The 19,486-nt window shown below is 42.1% G+C and overlaps 1 protein-coding gene across 3 annotated transcripts in view; it reads left to right on the forward strand.

The window, feature by feature from the left end:
• LOC121554727 (protocadherin-7) overlaps nucleotides 1–19,486 on the forward strand; it is a 193,151-nt gene that overhangs the window by 95,519 nt on the left and 78,146 nt on the right. For 2 of the 3 annotated variants that reach the window (XM_041868451.2, XM_045211884.1), the window contains exon 2: nucleotides 2,942–3,164. In XM_041868451.2, coding sequence (XP_041724385.1) covers nucleotides 2,942–3,164 — 223 coding nt within the window. The remainder of the gene's footprint in view (nucleotides 1–2,941; nucleotides 3,165–19,486) is intronic. The other variant, XM_041868452.2, reaches the window with a different exon arrangement.

Raw genomic sequence — 19,486 nt, forward strand, 5'->3', positions numbered from 1 at the left:
ATTTTGTGTCACTGGCCTACACACAGTACCCCATAATGTGAAAGTGGACATTTTTACAAATTCATTAAAAATGAAAAGCTGACGTGTCTTCAGTCAATAAGTATTCAACCACTTTGTTATGGCAAGCCTAAAGAAGTTCAGGAGTAAAGGTTTGCTTAACAAGTCACATAATAAGTTGTGTGGACTAATAGTGTTGAACATGACTTTTTAATGACTACCTCATCTCTGTACCCCACACATACAATGATATGTAAGGTTCCTCAGTCGAGCAGTGAATTTCAAACACAGATTCAACCACAAAGACCAGGGAGGTTTTCCAATGCCTCGCAAAGAAAATAAAAAAAGCAGACATTGAATATCGCTTTGAGCATGGTGAAGTTATGAATTACACTTTGGCTGTTGTATCAATACACCCAGTCACTACAAATATACAGGCGTCCTTCCTTACTCAGTTGCCGGAGAGGAAGGAAACCGCTCAGGGATTTCACCATGAGACCAATGGTGACTTTAAAACAGTTACAGAGTTTAATGGCTGTGATAGGAGAAAACTGAGGATGGATCAACAACATTGTAGTTACTTAAGTGATAATGCCAGAGAAGTGTTTGGAGGATATATTGGCACGGGTGTTGTTATGACCGAGACGAAGTCGAGGGCCGGCAAACCGTGCCAATATATCCTCCAAACACCGGTTTCGAGGTTACCAACATGTTCAAATAATGATTGACATATTTTCATTAATAACGATATTTTGATTAATTTATTCATACTATTTAATCTTTCCACAAGATATAGTCCCGACACATATCTAGTTTTGCTACCCAAGCCGGCTGGTTGTTCATTCTATCGGTTCGGTTGCCAGCGACGTGACCCAGTTGTTCAGTCTTTTTGTTCTGTATCTATGGACCTAACCCAGTCGTTTGTTCTAAATGTTCCATTGCCATACTGGCAGGCAATGTTCTTATCCCTTGCTTGCTAGCTAGCCAACTACGGCTAATTTACAGTCACGTCAAACAGTGCAGCCAGAATAACAGCAAGGGAGCTGCCTTTGCATTTGTTGTAGGTGTTTTCTAATTACATTTATTTGGATACATTCATAAAATGAGCTAATGAGGCTTTATTTCGCCTGTCATAGAAAATGTGCTCTCTCGTCAGGACACTGTTGTTCAGAGGAGCTAGCCAACAACGCATCTAACCCAATCACTTCAAACTGAAGCTGGAAAGACTGCAAACTAGCTGCACTTCATTTCATTTTACCTTTTTTCAATTGACATTTCTTTGTATATATCCATGAAAATGATGCCAGCTGATTCATGATTTCGATTGGCTGAGAAACCCTGCCTGCCTGTCTGTCTCGCCCCGACTCCCGACATGTTCATTACTATGGGACAGCTGGAGATCAAATTTGAATATTGAAACAATGTTGCAAATGTCAGAGAGCCAGACAGCAAAGTTTATACAAATCTCTGCTGTTGAAAACTAAATGTTAGTCTAAAATTTGAGATAATGTCTAGATACTTTTTATAGTGAAGATCAAGTTTATAAATTGCCTGGCTGGGCTGATGAGACAGTGATTGCACAGTCAGATGGAACAGAGTAAATAAGCATTTTAACATCATATATTTAGCCGGTGGTAACTTGTGCAATAGACACCTGCTGGAATGCGGATTTAACCAATCAGCATTCAGGATTAGAATCATCTGTTGTATAATCCACAATACTAACTTAATTGACAGAGTGAAATGAAGGAAGCCTGTACAGAATAAAAATATTCCAAAACATGCATCCTGTTTGAAACAAGGCGTTAAAGTAATACTGAAATAAATAAGGCAAAGCAATTCACTTTTTGTCCTGAATACAAAGTGTTATGTTTGGGGCAATTCCAATACAACACATTACTGAGTACCGCATTACTGAGTTTTTAAACGTTGTTTCCACTGAACATGCCATACAAATAAAGGCATTTTAATTAATTAAATGAAGAGTGCCTTGGTCCTCCTTTCTTTTTGATGACCAATTTACCCCTTTTACCAAAGAGCACCTTCTGTCTACCAAAATCTACTATTGTGTACATTTTTGTCATTTAGCAGACGGTCTTATGCATACATTTTTCATACTGCCCCCCCGTGGGAATCGAACCCACAACCCTGGCGTTGCAAGTGCCATGCTCTACCAACAGAGATACACGGGAGCGCTTCCCTTCCTTCTTTTTTTTTTTAGCACTCTCCAGTTTTTCAGGATAAAAAATAAACGGAATGGCGGATAGAGGATAACCTGGTTCAGTCTGCTTTCCACCAGATTCACCTTTCAGCAGGACAATAACGTAAAACACAAGGCCAAATATATACTGGAGTTGCTTACCAAGACGACATTGAATGTTCCTGAGTGGCCTAGTTACAGTTTAGACTTAAATTGGCTTAAAAATCTATGGCAAGACTTGAAAATTGCTGTCTAGCAATGATCATCAACCAATTTAGCAAATATTGTACTATCCAGGTGTGCAAATCTCTTAGTGACTTACCCAGAAAGACTATGTACAGCTGTAATCGCTGCCAAATATGATTCTAACATGTATTGACTCAGGGGTGTGAATAATTATGTAAATTAGATATTTCTGTATTTCACGTAAAATTTGCAAAAATGTCTAAAAACATGTTTTTACTTCATCATTATGGGTTATTACATTTAATCAATTTGAATTCAGGCTGTAACACAAGAACATGTAGAATAAGTCAAGGGGTATTAATATTTTCTGAAGGCACTGTACCTACTTTCTGAAGGCACCTATCCCCTGGGTTTACCTCATTTATACTCAAACTGTAACCCCTAAACTCTTTAAACTTAACCTCTGTCCCCTGTCCCACAAAACCCCCCTTCCAATGGGCGTCCCTCCCTCCTATAGTCCAGCTAGTGACCCCCACGCCGTCTCGTTCTCTCTTGTAGCCGTTCCGCCGAGTGACCTTCTCAGTGGTGAGCCAGCCCCAGGACCCCCACCAGCAGGGATCACTGCAGAGCTGCTACGACAGCGGGCTGGAGGAGTCGGAGACGCCCAGCAGCAAGAGCTCTTCGGGGGGCCCCAGGCTTGGTGCGCTGCCCCTGCCCGAGGACAGCTACGAGAGGACCACGCCGGATGGCAGTGTCGGTGAGGCAGAGCATATGGAAAATGGTAGGGGCAAACACTAAAGGACAGATATAAAGTGCAATACACATTGACACGCATATTCCACATAGAGTATATAGGTGAACACCAAGGTAGATACATGCAGATGTTTTAATGTGTAGGTGTTGCTTGTGTGTAGAGCTAGCAGGTGGCTGTGTGCTTTATGGGTGTGCTGTTGATTCTGAAGGTTGATTTTGAAGCAGGGAGGTGAGGTGTGGATCATTAGGGAGCGTTGGATGTGTCCTCTGGATGTGAATACTGCAGCTAGTGCAGGCTGAATTTAATTTGAGACCATGCATGCATTCATCAGGTGAATATAATCTGAAGCATCTCACAGGCAGGTTGTTGAATGCGTTTCGCTTTAGCCTTTGATACACTCTCCTCGTCTCGTTTTGAAAGACCTCTGTTAATTTGATCAGAGCAGTTTGAGGATATGTATTAGCCTTATTCATTTTCCCAATTAGATAAAGGCCTTGGAAGTTCATATTTCTTTGAGCTATGGCATGTTATTTGGACCTCATCCCTTTTCAATTGCCAGTTGAATTTAATTTGGATTTAAAATATCTACCCAGCTTGATAGATTTTCTACATGATCTTTATTTTTCTTTTTGCTCTGATTAAATTAACTTTGTGAAGGCCAATGCGAAAACACTCACTTCCTATTGTATCCATCTGAGGCATTGAGCTAGATTCTAGAACAAGCTAACTGCAGTACAGATAGTCAAGGATACATGTTGGTTCACTGCCCGACAGTGGTTTATTTGTCAATAATCAGAGGTTTGCAGGTGGAGCTATTCTCTTGTAACACACTGAAGATTGTAACAGGAATGTAGGATACCCCAAAGGGGTTAAGATGGAGAAATGAAAGACGCGATTGTGTTGTAGGAATTTATGCTAGCCTAAGTTCCTCCTCAGACATTGGTGCTATGGTCATTGAGTAGACACTTTTTTTCCAAAGAGACTTACAGTTTACACATGTACTCAGTGTTATGTAACCTGTGCTGGAATCAAAACCACAACTCTGGTTTTGCAAGACAAGCAGCAATAATTTTTTATATAGCCGTTGCTGTATCAGTGGTGCTAGCTTATTCTGTGGTATTGGTATAACCAGTGAGGTTTTAGGGGTTAGGGTAATGGACCCACTAATAGTCTGGTTTAGATCTATCAAGCTATGGCCGTTGTAAGACTGTAAGCCTGAGTACGTCGGCTTTACGAGTCACTGAGGATGAGAATATTCAAATTGCATAAGTCTGCTGTGATTTCGTTGTGCAATGTTTCAAGGCATTGTGCCCCACAGTTTATCTGAAGGCAAGTCAAATCTTGTGATTTTTGACTGTAAGGGCTGGACTTCATTTTGTGAATCACACATTGACTTTGGTTTTCATAATTCATAATCTAACATTTCTATAGCGACAATACGCAACAATCATTTGACCTACAGGTTGTGAATCTCTCTGGCTGTGAAATGAACCTGCAGACAGAGATACCAACAGACAGACAGATCCAGACAGGCCGACATACAGACAAAATGTTCAACTGGGTGTCTAAATGAGCTTTTTAACTTTGCGATTTGCAGTGAACATTGAAGCTTAATGTATCTACTTAATGTAGATTAAAAGTGCTTTGGATGTCAGATTGCTCAGGCCTACTCAGTGTAGGCTGGGGGTTGCCCTCAGGGTATTTATTCAGAACAATGGCTGCCCATTTACGGGCCATATTAGCCTCAATTAAAGGCTTGTTTCAATTTGGTCTACGCTTCAAGTAATTGGAATGAAGGAATAAGAGACAAGCATATTAGATAAAAACTGGGGATCTGCCTACCAATCATACCACGGAGATAAAATACAGAAAGAAAAAAACACAGTAAAGAATATTAAAATGAAAGTGGAGGAATCAATTGTTTTCCATTACTGCTATACAGCGATCAGTTGTGAATTGTGCATTGTATTTTGTGTGGATAGTAAGCTGCGGCCTTTCTATTGCCCTATCGCTCTTTGTGGAAAAAACGTCAAGGTCAAACATGGCAAGGTTGATGAATAACATTTGCCTTGCTGCTGCACACGATCTTTAAGAGGATCAGTCGATTTGTTCTGTGTTTGTGTGGTGTGTGTCCTTATTGCCTTTGTCTTCTTGAGTGTGTGTGTGCGTGTTTCTCAAATACCTTTTTCACCTCTCTACACCACAAATGTTATCTATACCTCTAATATATACCTTTTCTCAATTGATGGAATGAATTGTTTACTAGTGCGACACATGCCTTCGACAGAAAGCTTACCATTTGGTGCAGTAGCTTTGCTGCTTCCACTTAAAATCCTGCAATCTGATTAGTTGAGTTCTGACCTACCATTCCTACCGACAGAGAAAGCTTCCTAGTTTGAATGAAGGAAAGTGACTGATTGGCTGAACCACCATAACCCTTCCAAAGGGAGGCTATGCCGTTATACTACTACCCTCATGCAGCAGTTGAAGCACACACAGACTCCCCAGTGCTACATTAACTTGCTACTAACCCGCTGTCCATTACAACAGGGAGTTTCTATGACAAAAAGGGGGAAACTAAAGTTAACAGATGGGCGCGGTGCCGTGTAGCCTCGGCACTGGGGCATCGTTAGGCTGCTGAAATAATTGTGGTCATTAGGGTTGCATGAGAGATGTGTCGTGACATTGGGAGATGCACAGGGTCTTTGTGTTGCCCCGCTGAGTGTGTCCTCACACCCCCGCCGTCTGACCAGAGTGTCGGGATTAAGGGAAGGGAGGAGGGAAGGAGGAAGACGAGTAGGGGGGTGGGCTACACAATGCACCATGACTACCTCAGTCGGGTTGCTCTATCTTTGTGGAGAAAGGGGGTTGAAATGTATCCTGATTCACAAAGATCGGATATAGCTGTCAAGTGCATAGAGAGTGTAGATCAGAAAGTACAGGAAAGGGAGATTTTTTTATTGCACAAGTTTACCGTTCACATTGAATTATGCTATCCATAAAACTCCCAACTCCCCAACTCCCTCCGAGCCTGCATGGACTTAGTCATTTGGAAATGTCACACGGTTGAGCCTTCCAGGGAGGTGACAATGGAGTTGTGGAAATTGGAGGTCATCGTCACACCTCTCTCTGCTACAGTCTGTTATTCCCATGTCTATTCCGCACGCCGCGAGGTTGAGTGGCATCCTTGGGAGCCATACTGTTGGAGTTCTGTTTGGAGAAGCGAGAGAGCTTGTTTCAAGGCTCCAGGAGCCATGTGGGAAATCCCGGCACTTCAACTTGGTCGTTGTCAATCAGAGGAGGCTGGTGGGAGGAGCTCTAGGAGGACAGGCTCATTGTAATGGCTGGAATGGAATGAATGGAACAGAGTCAAACATGTGGTTCCCTTATGTTTCATGTGTTTGATACCGTTCCATCTGTTCCATTCCAGCCATTACAATCAGCCTATCCTCCTATAGCTCCTCCCACCAGCCTCCTCTGTTGTCAATTGATGATCACGCAATCAATGTGGAGGCACAAGGCACAGTCCACCACCAATGCAGTCCCCTGTCTCTTTCTCTCTCATTCTTTCTCTCTCCCTCTCTCTACCATTCTCTCTACTTCTCACCCCATTTCCATCTCCCCCATTTCCATCTCCCCACTTCACTACTTATAAACTACACTACAGCGTTCCATAATCAGGACATTCCAACACTGTAAAGCTAAGCATCATAACAACTTGATGCTACGGCTGTGTGTTTAGTTATTCATCAGTTTACCCGTTGTTCATTAGTTATTCATAAAGGCGGAGTGTCGGGAGTCAAACACTCCATTAAACAGTTATGGATGGCTAGGGTACGTCTCAGAAGTAGTGTGGGTGGGGTAGGGTTTTGGCAGGTCAGGATAGGCAGAAAATGTATATTCCTCTTATTGATCCCAAGCACTGTGAGACTTGTGAATGTTTCATTTCTCGATATACAGTACCAGTCAAAAGTTTGGACACACTTACTCATTCCAGGGTTTTCTTTATTTTTACGATTTTCTACATTGTAGAATAATAGTGAAGACATAAAAACTATGAAATAACACATATGGAATCATGTAGTAAACAAAAATGTGTTAAACAAATCAAAATGTATTTTATATTTGAGATTCTTCAAATAGCCACCCTTTGCCTTGATGACAGCTTTGCACACTCTTGGCATTCTCTCAACCAGCTTCACCTGGAATGCTTTTCCAACAGTCTTGAAGGAGTTCCCAAATATGCTGCTTTTCCTTCACTCTGCGATACGACTCATCCCAAACCATCTCAATTGGGTTGAGGTCGGGTGATTGTGGAGGCCAAGTCATCTGATGCAGCACTCCATCACTCTCCTTCTTGGTAAAATAGCCCTTACACAGCCTGGATGTGTGTTGGGTTATTGTCCTGTTGAAAAACAAATTATAGTCCCACTAAGCCCAAACCAGATGGGATGGCATATCGCTGTAGAATGTTGTGGTAGCCATGCTGGTTAAGTGTGCCTTGAATTCTAAATAAATCACAGCCAGTGTCACCAGCAAAGCATCCCCACACCATAACACCTCCTCCTCCATGCTTTACGGTGGGAAAGACACATGCGGAGATCATCCGTTCACCCACACCGTGTCTCACAAAGACACTGCGGTTGTAACCAAAAATCTCAAATTTGGACTCATCAGACCAAAGGACAAACTTCCACCGGTCTAATGTAAATTGCTTGTGTTTCTTGGGCCAAGCAGGTCTCTTCTTCTTATTGGTGTCCCTTAGTAGTGGTTTCTTTGAAGCAATTTGACCATGAAGGCCTGATTCACACAGTCCCCTCTGAACAGTTGATGTTGAGATGTGTCTGTTACTTGAACTCTGTGAAGCATTTATTTGGGCTGCAATTTCTGAGGCTGGCAACTCTAATGAACTTATTCCCTACATTAGAGGTAACTCTGGGTCTTCCATTCCTGTGGTGGTCCTCATGAAAGTCTGTTTCATCATAGCGCTTGATGGTTTTTGCGACTGCACTTGAATAAACTTTCAAAGTTCTTGAAATGTTCCGTATTGACTGTCTTAAAGTAATGATGGACTGTTGTTTCTCTTTGTTTATTTAAGCTGTTCTTGACATAATATGGACTTGGTCTTTTATCAAATAGGGCTATCTTCTGTATACCCACCCTACATTGTCACAACACAACTGATTGGCACAGACACATTAAGAGGGAATGAAATTCCAGCAATTAACTTTTAAGAAGGCACACCTGTTAATTGAAATGCATTCCAGGTGACTTCCTCATGAAGTTTGTTGAGAGAATGCCAAGAGTGTGCAAAGCTATCTTCAAGGCAAAGGGTGGCTATTTGAAGAATCTCAAATATAAAATATATTTTGATTTGTTTAACACTTTCTTGGTTACTACATGATTCCATATGTGTTAAATCATAGTTTTGATGTCTTCACTATTATTCTACAATGTAGAACATAGTAAAAATAAAGAAAAACCCTGGAAAGAGTAGATGTGTCCAAACCTTTGACTAGTACTGTAAATCGACAGCCAGCCAGCACATTGAGAAAATACACCTTTCCTCATTGTCCTATTATCTGTAATGTGCAAAGTGTTACATAAGAGGGAGAACACACTCAGCTTTTGAGTTTGTAGGATCTGTTTTATGCCATTGATTAGACATTGACTTGTGTTTGTGTTCAAGAGGTCGTAGATATCTGGCTGTCACGGGGGAGCGACTATATAAGCCATTTCCTGAGAATCTTTGTGTAATGTTAGCCTTCATAACCTAGAGAGAGAGAGACAGAGAGAGAGGGTGGGTGGGTGGGTATGAGTGAAATATTGTTTGTTATTTAGAGGTAAGAAAATCATATGTGATTCCAGAGAGAGGTAAAAAGAGAGAGTGAACTAAATAAATATATGTGTGAGATGCAGGGTAAGAGAGTGAGAGACAGAGATGAACATAGAGAAGTGGTGGAAAGACGTGGAGCAGGGTGCTGCTAGCGTTATCATGCGTACCGTGGTGTCTCTTGTTTTGGCTGCATCAGTGAGACATCCTCTCTTCACTCATCCTCTCCCTCTTTTTCATTCTCTTTACCTTCTTTCCTGCTTGATGTTGAGAGGGAACTCTCTGGGCGCTGCCGCTGGTTCACAAACATCAACATTAAGTGCCTGGAACCCTGCTCAATGCAAGTGCCACATCGTACCAAATCACTCAGGTACACGCTATAGGCCAGCATTTCCCAAACTCGGTCCTCGGGACCCCAAGGGTTGCACATTTTGGTTTTTGCCCTAACACTACACAGCTGATTAAAATGATCAAAGCTTAATGATTAGTTGATTATTTGAATCAGCTGTGTAGTGCTAGGGCAAAAAACTAAATGTTGGGGTCCCGAGGACCGAATTAGTGAAACCCTGCTGTAGACCTTTCTCGCGGTCTGTCTGTCTCGCTCGCTTTCTTTTTTTCCCTTTCTTTCTTTGTTTCTTTGTTTCTTTCATTCTTTCTTTCTTTCTTTGTTTCTTTGTTTCTTTCTTTTTTTCTTTCTTTCTTTCTTTCTTTCTTTCTTTCTTTCTTTCTTTCTTTCTTTCTTTCTTTCTTTCTTTCTTTCTTTCTTTCTTTCTTTCTTTCTTTCTTTCTTTCTTTCTTTCTGTCTCGCTCTCTACTTCTCTCCCTCTCTCCCTCTCTCCTTCTCTCTCTTTCCCATTCCTTCAGTCTCTCTCACGGACATGTTTTTTGGCTGCCTAGAGTAGCACAGTAGATCATGATATTGTTAGTGTTTTTCCTTCTTCTCTCTCTGTTGTGCCCGTCAGACTGCTGCTTAGGCTGGTTATTAGCGAGTGTGTGGCGCATTGTAGAAGAAACTCAGTTCCAATCCGACGGCCAGATGGCAAAGAGAGCCTGTTTAATTAAAGCCATTCATATTTCAAGAGCTCAGCAGCACTTGTGCAGTCGCCTGCCTAATTTCCCTGACTTGGGTGGAAATTAGGATGGAAAGTGTGTTTGGGTAAAGGCGAAAGACACACACACACACACATTGAAAACACACACACACACACATAGAAAACACACACCCACACACACCTATCTGGTGTTGGATACGGGAAGGGCTATTGGCTGAATGGATTTATCATGTGATTGGATTAATTGGATGTGTATGCGTTGGTACATGCATCAGTGTATGCAACTTTGTGTGATGCTAACACATGTGTGTGTTGGCCCTCCTCCTCCCTTTCAGAGCAGTGTAGTGGAAAATCACACCATCAATCCGTGTTTTTTACACTCTCACTTTTTCTCAATCAACATCTACAAGGTCATATCTTCCATGTGTACACGCACTGTAGGAGGCCTGGGGATAGTTCAAATCAATGCTGCCGTATTTATCAAACATTTTAAATCAGCCCCAGAAATAGTGGAATGTCTGCCCACATGTATATCTTAATCAGTTATGCCTTCTTAACCCTGAGTATGCGTGCGTGCGTACGTATGTGTGTGCGTCCGTGGATCAGGGAGCCAGTATGTGTGCATTGCTCTAATAAACGGTAGCAGTCTCTAGTAGGGATTCTTATTTTCCCAAAAATCTACCAAGTTTCAATACCGGGATTATTCATATTTAACCCGGAAATACCACAAAAATTGGAAGTGCCCATTTAAAGTGTTTAAAACCAAGATCACTATGCCATGGTTTTCCCAAAATAAGAGGGGTTGGCTGCGCCAATATGTAAAGAATTCAGAGCAAATTAAACCAATATTAAAAAATGATAGAGTAACTGTCTTTGATCGCCAATAACGTTGTTGTGAATTGCGAAACAGGCCGTTCATAAAGTCAGAGTGTTATCATGTTCCTCCATTAATTCAGCGCATTTCAGCAGTAGGCTATTTTGACACAGAACGTGTTCAGGATGCACAGAGCACACCCCGAGTACAGCCTTGTCGAATCACACAAACTTTGTAATAACAGTCAAATAAAAGTCAAACGACCAAGATTGCTAAGCTTCCTAGATAACCTCCTTTAACGAATTACAGAACATCTCCTACATTTTGTTGATGATTATACAGATAGCAGATCAACTCATGAATAACGGGGAGATGAAGAGTGGAAATAGTTGAAATATCAATGTATCTTAACGGGGACCAACTTCTGTTTGAAAAATATCCATATCTACTGTCATACCGTTTGTTGATCACACATTCTCTACCGAAGCTCTCATATGAGCAGCAAGTACTAGACAGCGCAGAGAAGCAGGGGAAATGTTATATAGTGGAATTTTGACATGCATAGGCGAGAGACGTGCTTTGATAATGCAACCTATGGCAGAATAAAGTTAGGAATGGTCATGCGAGACAGGAGTCAGGATTTTGGATTTCAGTGGGATTGGGACTGGATAGGAAAATAGCCTTTAGGACAGGAGAATATAGAATATATGCCTCTGAATTGTTAACAGACTTCATGCCTGTGACATAGATGCCTATGTAGTGAATTGTGCATAAGCCTATCACATTTGTGACTGTCTGAAGAGTCACAATGACAGCTCAAAAAGGCACACACTATTTTATAGGCTATATTGTAGGGGTTTCCTGTAGGGTTTATTCATGTCGCGTGTGCAATTATGCATCAATTATAGTAATTAAATAGTTAACCAAATAGCTACCAAGACCCTTTTTGCACTAACTTTTTGACTCATCACATGCTGCTACAGTTTATTATCTATCCTTTTTCCTAGTCACTTTATTCCTACTTATACAGTATCTACATATTTACCTCAATTACCTTGTACCCCTGCACATCGACTCGGTACTGGTACCCCGTGTATATAGCCAAATTATCGTTACTCATTGTGTATTTATTATGACTTGTATTATTATGTGGTATTGCTTTTCTATTATTTCTCGATTTTCTTTCTCTCTGCATTGTTGGGAAGGGCCCTTAAATAAGCATTTCGCTGTTAGTCTACAACTGTTGTTCACGGGGCATGTGACAAATACATTTTGATTTGATTGGGTAATGTGTTATTTTATTTTTTGCTAATCTGATCCTGCACATGTGGGGCCTGCATTTGTGCTGAAATTGGGGAGAAATGTAATTTCCCAGGTCTTGTCATTTTTTTTAGGAAATGTGAAGAGTGTTCCTGGGACAGTACTGGGATCCCGGTTACCCATGAAAATCCTTAGTCTCTAGCTAGCTCGATGTACTGTATGCCTAGAGCCCCTCTCCCCTTATCTTCTCTCCTCTCTCCCTCCCTTGGTTCTCCACTCCTCTGTTGCTCACATCATCATGAGAGAGAGAGTGAGGGAGTGAAAAGGATAGAGTGAAATGAAAGAGCGAAGGGCGCGAGGTGAAGCTGCTGTTTGCGACGGGGGAGAAAATCATGACGGGAGGAATGATTGATCACTACCCTGATAAACCAGGCAGGTATTCAAATCAGTTGCTGGTGTCATATACAGTATACATACTACCATACAACAAATGGCCAGTCAGGGCAGCTAGCCTATAAGCTACCAATACAGCGTAGAGTCTCCTTCCTAAACCTCAGTCAGTAACAAGAAAAGAAGAACCACTAAAAATATGAAAAACACATGCTCCAGAGGTTGGTTTTCTCCTCTGAGCTGTGGAAGAGAAAAATGACAAAACACACACACAGACACACACACACACACACACACACACACACACACACACACACACACACACACACACACACACACACACACACACACACACACACACACACACACACACACACACACACACACACACACACACACACAATGAGCAGTGTGGTGTTTGTGTGGACCGATGCACAGACTGACTCCCACTCTGACCGAGGTGGATTTATCTAGGTCTGGGGGAGATTAGAGTAGGGATGCTGCAGCCATTCTAAGACTAGTACAAAGAGAAGCACCATTTTGTTTTGGAGCTAAATACTTTTCACTTCACATTTAGCCATTTCCATTGTTGTAAATCTGAGTTCACTATCTGTGTATAGTAAGAAACAGGTAAGTTAGAGTTGTAGTCATTTCAAGAATAGTAAATAGAGAAGAACCACAGGAAAAGACAGCCATCTTTTTTTGGAGGGAAAATATGTTTTCACCTCAAATATTGCCACTCCTATTCAAATATTACAATGTATTATTTAATATCCTTTTCACTCTGTCTATGGATAGTCAGAAACAGACGGGCATGGGCTTGTAGGCAACACAGAGGGACTAGCATGGTATTTCAAGCCACATTGGACAGAGACATGACTGTTTTGTGAATGAGGGCCAGTACAGTCCTACCAAACCTCTATGTGCGGATGGGCCTTTTAGGTGCAACCAAGCGTCAACTAGCAATTTGGGCCGCTTCCGAATCACACTGGCACATGCAATCTGGGAGAAAAATCACCCTCCGCGGCACATGTTGATTTGAAATGTTCCTGTTTTGTTTTATTATTGTTTCCCTCCCTCAATCTCTCTTCGTTTCTTGGCGGGACATCTGTGTCAGCGGGAGAAGAAGGGGGGAATAGGTGGGCCGGGTTTCAATGAAGACAAACACCTTGGAGGCACTCATCCAAGTCCTCCCCCTCCTCTCTGTTTCTGTCCTTCTGTCTCTCCCCTTCACTCTGTCTCTCTCTTGTTCTCCCTCCCTTTGTTCTATTTTCCTATTTTCTTTCTCCCTCTCCTTTCTATTTCTCTGCTTCTCTCCTCCCTTTCTCGCTCTTTCTCGCTCTGCATTAGCACAATTAGATTTGTGTCAGTGTGTGTGTGCAAGTGAGTGTGTCTGTGTTCATTCTTATGTGCGGTAAACAAGTTCAATGGGGTGGAGGCCGCAGGGCAGGGGAAGTGTATGTTGGTTGATGCGTCGGGGGGCTGTATTGGCAGAGATGGGGCACAGTGGGTGCCGTGTCTACTTCAGTGTGAGACAAATTGCACAGGGGGTGCCCAGCTCACCAATCCACAGGGTAGTTGCCAGCTGCATATCATCCTCTGTCTGTCTATGTTTGTTGTATATCTGTCTCTTCTCTTGGTCTCTTCTCTCTGTCTCTTATCTGTTTGTATAAGTATTGAGTTGCACCCCCTTTTCCCCTCAGAACAGCCTCAATTGGTGGGGGCATGGACTCCACAAGGTGTCAAAAGTGTTATACAGGGATGCTGGCCCATTTTGACTCCAATACTTCCAACAGTTATGTCAAGTTGGCTGGATGTCCTTTGGGTTTTGGACCATTCTTGATACACAAAGGAAACTGTTGTGTGAAAAACCCAGCAGCGTTGCAGTTCTTGACACACTCAAACTGGTGCGCCTGGCACCTATTACCATACCCCATTCAAAGGCACTTCAATCTTTTGTCTTGCCTATTCACCCTCTGAATGGCATACATACATAATCCATGTCTCAATTGTCTCATGGAAAGAGCAGTTTACTCTTCAGTATTTGGTGTTGTATTATTCATTTGAGTACATGTCTGAGTTTGTTTAAATCTGTGTATTTATGTGCACGTGTATGTACAGTTGAAGTCGGAAGTTTACATACACTTAGGTTGGAGTCATTAAAACTCGTTTTTCAACCACTCCACAAATTTCTTGTTAACAAACTATAGTTTTGACAAGTTGATTAGGACAGCTACTTTGTGCGTGACACAAGTCGTTTTTCCAACAATTGTTTACAGACAGATTATTTCATTTATAATTCACTGTATCAAAATTCCAGTGGGTCAGAAGTTTACATACACTAAGTTGAGTGGGCCTTTAAACAGCTTGGAAAATTCTAGAAAATTATGTCATGGCTTTAGAAGCTTCTGATAGTCTAATTGACATAATTTGAGTCAATTGGAGGTGTACCTGTGGATGTATTTAAAGGCCTAAGATTGTAGACCTCCACAACTCTGGTTCATCCTTTGGAGCAATTTCCAAATGCCTGAAGGTACCATGTTCATCTGTACAAACAATAGTATGCAAGTATAAACACCATGGGACCACGCAGCCGCCATACCGCGTTCTGTCTCCTAGAGATGAACGTACTTTGGTGTGAAAAGTGCAAATCAACAACAGCAAAGGACCTTGTGAAGATGCTGGTGGAAACAGGTACAAAAGTATCTATATCCACAGTAAAACAAGTCCTATATTTCGACATAACCTGAAAGGCCGCTCAGCAAGGAAGAAGCCACTGCTCCAAAACCACCATAAAAAAGCCAGACTACGGTTTGCAAATGCACATGGGGACAAAGATCGTACTTTTTGGAGAATTGTCCTCTGGTCTGATGAAACAAACCATTATGTCTGATGACCAACGTTATGTTTGGAGTAAAAGGGGGATGCTTGCAAGCCAAAGAACACCATCCCAACCGTGAAGCACGGGGGTGGCAGCATCATACTGTGAGGGTGCTTTGCTGCAGGAGGGACTGGTGCACTTCACTAATTAGATGGCATCATGAGGAAGGAAAATTATGTGGATATATTGAAGCACCATCTTAAAACATAAGTCAGGAAGTTAAAGCTTGGTCGCAAAGGGGTCTTCCAAATGGACAATGACCCCAAGCATACTTCCAAAGTTGTGGCAAAATGGCTTAAGTACAACAAAGTCAAGATATTGGAGTGACCATCACAAAGCACTGACCTCAATCCTATAGAAAAATGTGTGGGCAGAACTGAAAAAGTGTGTGCGAGCAAGGAGGCCTACAAACCTGACTCAGTTACACCAGCTCTGTCAGGAGGAATGGGCCTAAATTCACCCAACTTATTGTGGGAAGCTTGTGGATGGCTACCCAAAATGTTTGACCCAAGTTAAATAATTTAAAGGCAATGCTACGAAATACTAATTTAGTGTATGTAAACTTCTGCCCCCCTGGGAATGTGATGAAATAAATAAAAGCTGAAATAAATCACTCTCTACTATTATTCTGACATTTCACATTCTTAAAATAAAGTGCTGATCCTAACTGACCTAAGACAGGGAATTTTTACTAGGATTAAATGTCAGGAATTGTGAAAAACTGAGTTTAAATGTATTTGGCTAAGGTGTATGTAAACTTCCGACGTGTTGCCCCCTCAGCATTAGTTTGGCAGTGCTGTGTGGTGGAGGAATAGGCATGAGGTCTCTGTGCTTTAAGAAAGTCCTTCTCTAGCTGATTGTCTCTCTCAGGAGGATATGGAAGTGCGAAGGAGGGCCTCACAACACAGGCTGCATGGGGCTGCATGCCAAAGAACTGCACCAGGGGCAGATGGATAGTCACAGAGAGAGGGAGGGAGAGAAAATCAAATAATAGAGAATTATTTTCCAGCTCGAGGAACATGGTGAGAGGACACACATACAGCTCTGGAAAAAATTAAGAGACCACTGCAAATTTTTCTTAAATCAGCATCTCTATATGTATGACAGCCATTCCAATCCAGTGTCTGTTGAATTCCAACACAGGCACACCTCATTCTACTGAATTAGGTACTGATTAGGTGATCACCTGAACCAAATCTTATTTAACGAGGAAAAGTATAAAAACCACTGCTGTGGTCATCACTATCCTCTTGCAATAGGACCAGCTGGATGGCGGTCAAGCAGCAGACATTGGGGACAACAAAGCTACAGACCGGCAGAGGGCGAAAACGACTCTCTACTGACCGGGATGACGGGAGGACGGTTCGAAAACAGGCTCCTAGGGGCAGGGCTGAAGTCGTGCAAAGCTAGAAAAAAATCCTTCATCAATGAGAAGCCAAGAAGAGCCAGGCTGAGGATTGCAAAATACCAAAAGGATTGGACCGTAGAGGACTGGAGTAAGGTAATTTTCTCTGAAGAGTCCAATTTTCAGCTTTGCCCAACACCTGGTCGTCTAATGGTTAGACGGAGACCTGGAGAGGCCTACAAGCCACAGTGTCTCGCACCCACTGTGAAATTTGGTGGAGGATCGGTGATGATCTGGGAGTGCTTCAGCAAGGCTGGAATCGGGCAGATTTGTCTTTGTGAAGGACGCATGAATCAAGCCACGTACAAGGTTGTCCTGGAAGAAAACTTGCTTCCTTTTGCTCTGACATTGTTCCCCAACTCTGAGGATTGGTTTTTCCAGCAGGACAATGTGCCATGCCACACAGCCAGGTCAATCAAGGTGTGGATGGAGGACCACCAGATCAAGACCCTGTCATGGCCAGCCCAATCTCCAGACCTGAACCCCATTGAAAACTTCTGGAATGTGATCAAGAGGAAGATGGATGGTCACACGCCATCAAACAAAGCCGAGCTGCTTGAATTTTTGCACCAGGAGTGGCATAAAGTCACCCAACATCAATGTGAAAGACTGGTGGAGAGCATGCCAAGACGCATGAAAGCTGTGATTGAAAATCTGGGTTATTACACCAAATATTGATTTCTGAACTCTTCCTATGTTAAAACAGTACTATTGTGTTGTTTAAAAATGAACATGAACTTATTTTCTTTGCATTAATCGAGGTCTGACAACACTGCATCTTTTTTGTTATTTTGACCAGTTGTCATTTTCTGCAAATAAATGCTCTAAATGACACTATTTTTATTTGGAATTTGGGAGAAATGTTGTCAGTAGTTTATAGAATAAAACAAAAATGTTATTTTTACCCAAACACATACGTATAAATAGTAAAACCAGAGAAACGGATAATTTTGCAGTGGTCTCTTAATTTTTTCCGCAACTGTATATAGAAGTATACACAAGGCACAAGGCTTTGTATACATACATGTACTGTATAGATACACATACTGATTTTCTTTTTGTGTATTTATGTGTATGTGGTTTTCTACAGGGCTCATCTGTAAAAGAGACCTTGGTCTCAGCATGACTCCCTGTCAAAATAAGAAATATACACATGCAAATGCACACACACAGACACATACAGAGGTATAGCATTCATCTGTATGTAATAGCCTGAGAAATGTGTTTCTCTTTAGCTCTGGCTTAGCTCTGTGTTTGTTCCCTGGAATTTCTCAAAAGCTTCCAGTTGCCGGCAATTTAATTTGGCAGTGAAGGTATGCAGCCGTGATTATAGCAAACAATCAAATTTACGATACCGCGGAAAATTCAAACAAGGGCGGAATAGGTGAACAAGGGTTTCCCAAGCCCATACAAACAATCCAAAACCAGATTGGACCTGCTTAAAACCAATATACAAGAACTGACTTCATTCACTGTGTGATTACCAAAATTGGTCAGTAGTAGAGGTTTTTGAGGTTTGTGTATGTGTGAGTGTACGTGTGTTTGGGGAATAACAGTTAGTTCAAGTGCTGACAGGGTCTACAGGAATTTGCCTGAAGGAGAAAGAGAGGGTGGATATCTGCTTCATTTCTCTGCCATAGCTGAAGTCTGTTCTACTTTTGACAAATGAGAGTGGATGTTAGTCAATGGGTTCAGTATGTTTGAAAAAACTTGTGAGTTGTTTGCAACTGTAAGCTTGTATGTGAACATACCGCCTCTCTACTTGACCTTTTGTGGCATGTTTACGGCATATGTCTTGCTTTGTTTTAATTGCATCTGAGTGCTTTTGACGGGTGTGGGTGCTGGGTGCATGCACGTGTGTATATATCTTCATCTCTCAGCGTGTGAGTGCGGGTGTGTGCTTTCCTGTGTATCTTTGTCTCTGTGTGAGAGAGTGCATAACAGCTTGACAGTGGCTTAACCTTTGCCATTTCAGTCTCTTCCCAGCCTCTTCTCATGTCATCATAACCTTCCACTCCTAAAGCTCCCTTCACATAACGTCTCTTACAAGAGAATAAGTCAGTAGGAAGCTGGAAACCACCGATGAATGACCCTGAACCAATGGCATTTAACCCCAACTCAACTCTTAAGCACATTCACAGAAAGAACATTGAGGCCCATAGCATTTCAATTGGTTTATTGTATCGCAATGATTCAGAAATTGTCACAATGAGAGGTTTTAATGTATTGTCATATCATACAGTGGGTGATCTTGTATAGCTCATTGCATAGACAAGACTTGGCTTGCATGCCCTCAAGGAGTGAATACTGTGGGGGAACCGTGACTCTGTTGCTGGCTAAGGCTTCAACCACTAATAGAAACAACCTGAATTCAACCACTACTTAAATTACGGTGCATAGGCCTTTGTATGTACCCCCCCCCTCCCCCCACACACACCAAAGCCCTTTGACACACACATGGAATGACAAAGTGACTGATCAAGGACCTACACAGAACATTGTAGCCCTGTGGCAGTGTTAGTCCTAGTGGTGCATGTGTGTGTGTGTTTTGTGTGTGTGTTTGATTAGTATTAAAGACAGGCCTTGCCCCCTGGCTCAGAGACCTTTTAGATAAATGACAGATTGCTCTGAGCTGATCTGGGGTCTGTGGCCAGACTTCGAAGTACCTGCTACCACATCGGCCATCAGATCACTTTAATTACCACAGAGAAATG

The sequence above is a fragment of the Coregonus clupeaformis genome, chromosome 39 (assembly GCF_020615455.1).
Source record: "Coregonus clupeaformis isolate EN_2021a chromosome 39, ASM2061545v1, whole genome shotgun sequence".
Lineage (NCBI taxonomy): Eukaryota > Metazoa > Chordata > Actinopteri > Salmoniformes > Salmonidae > Coregonus > Coregonus clupeaformis.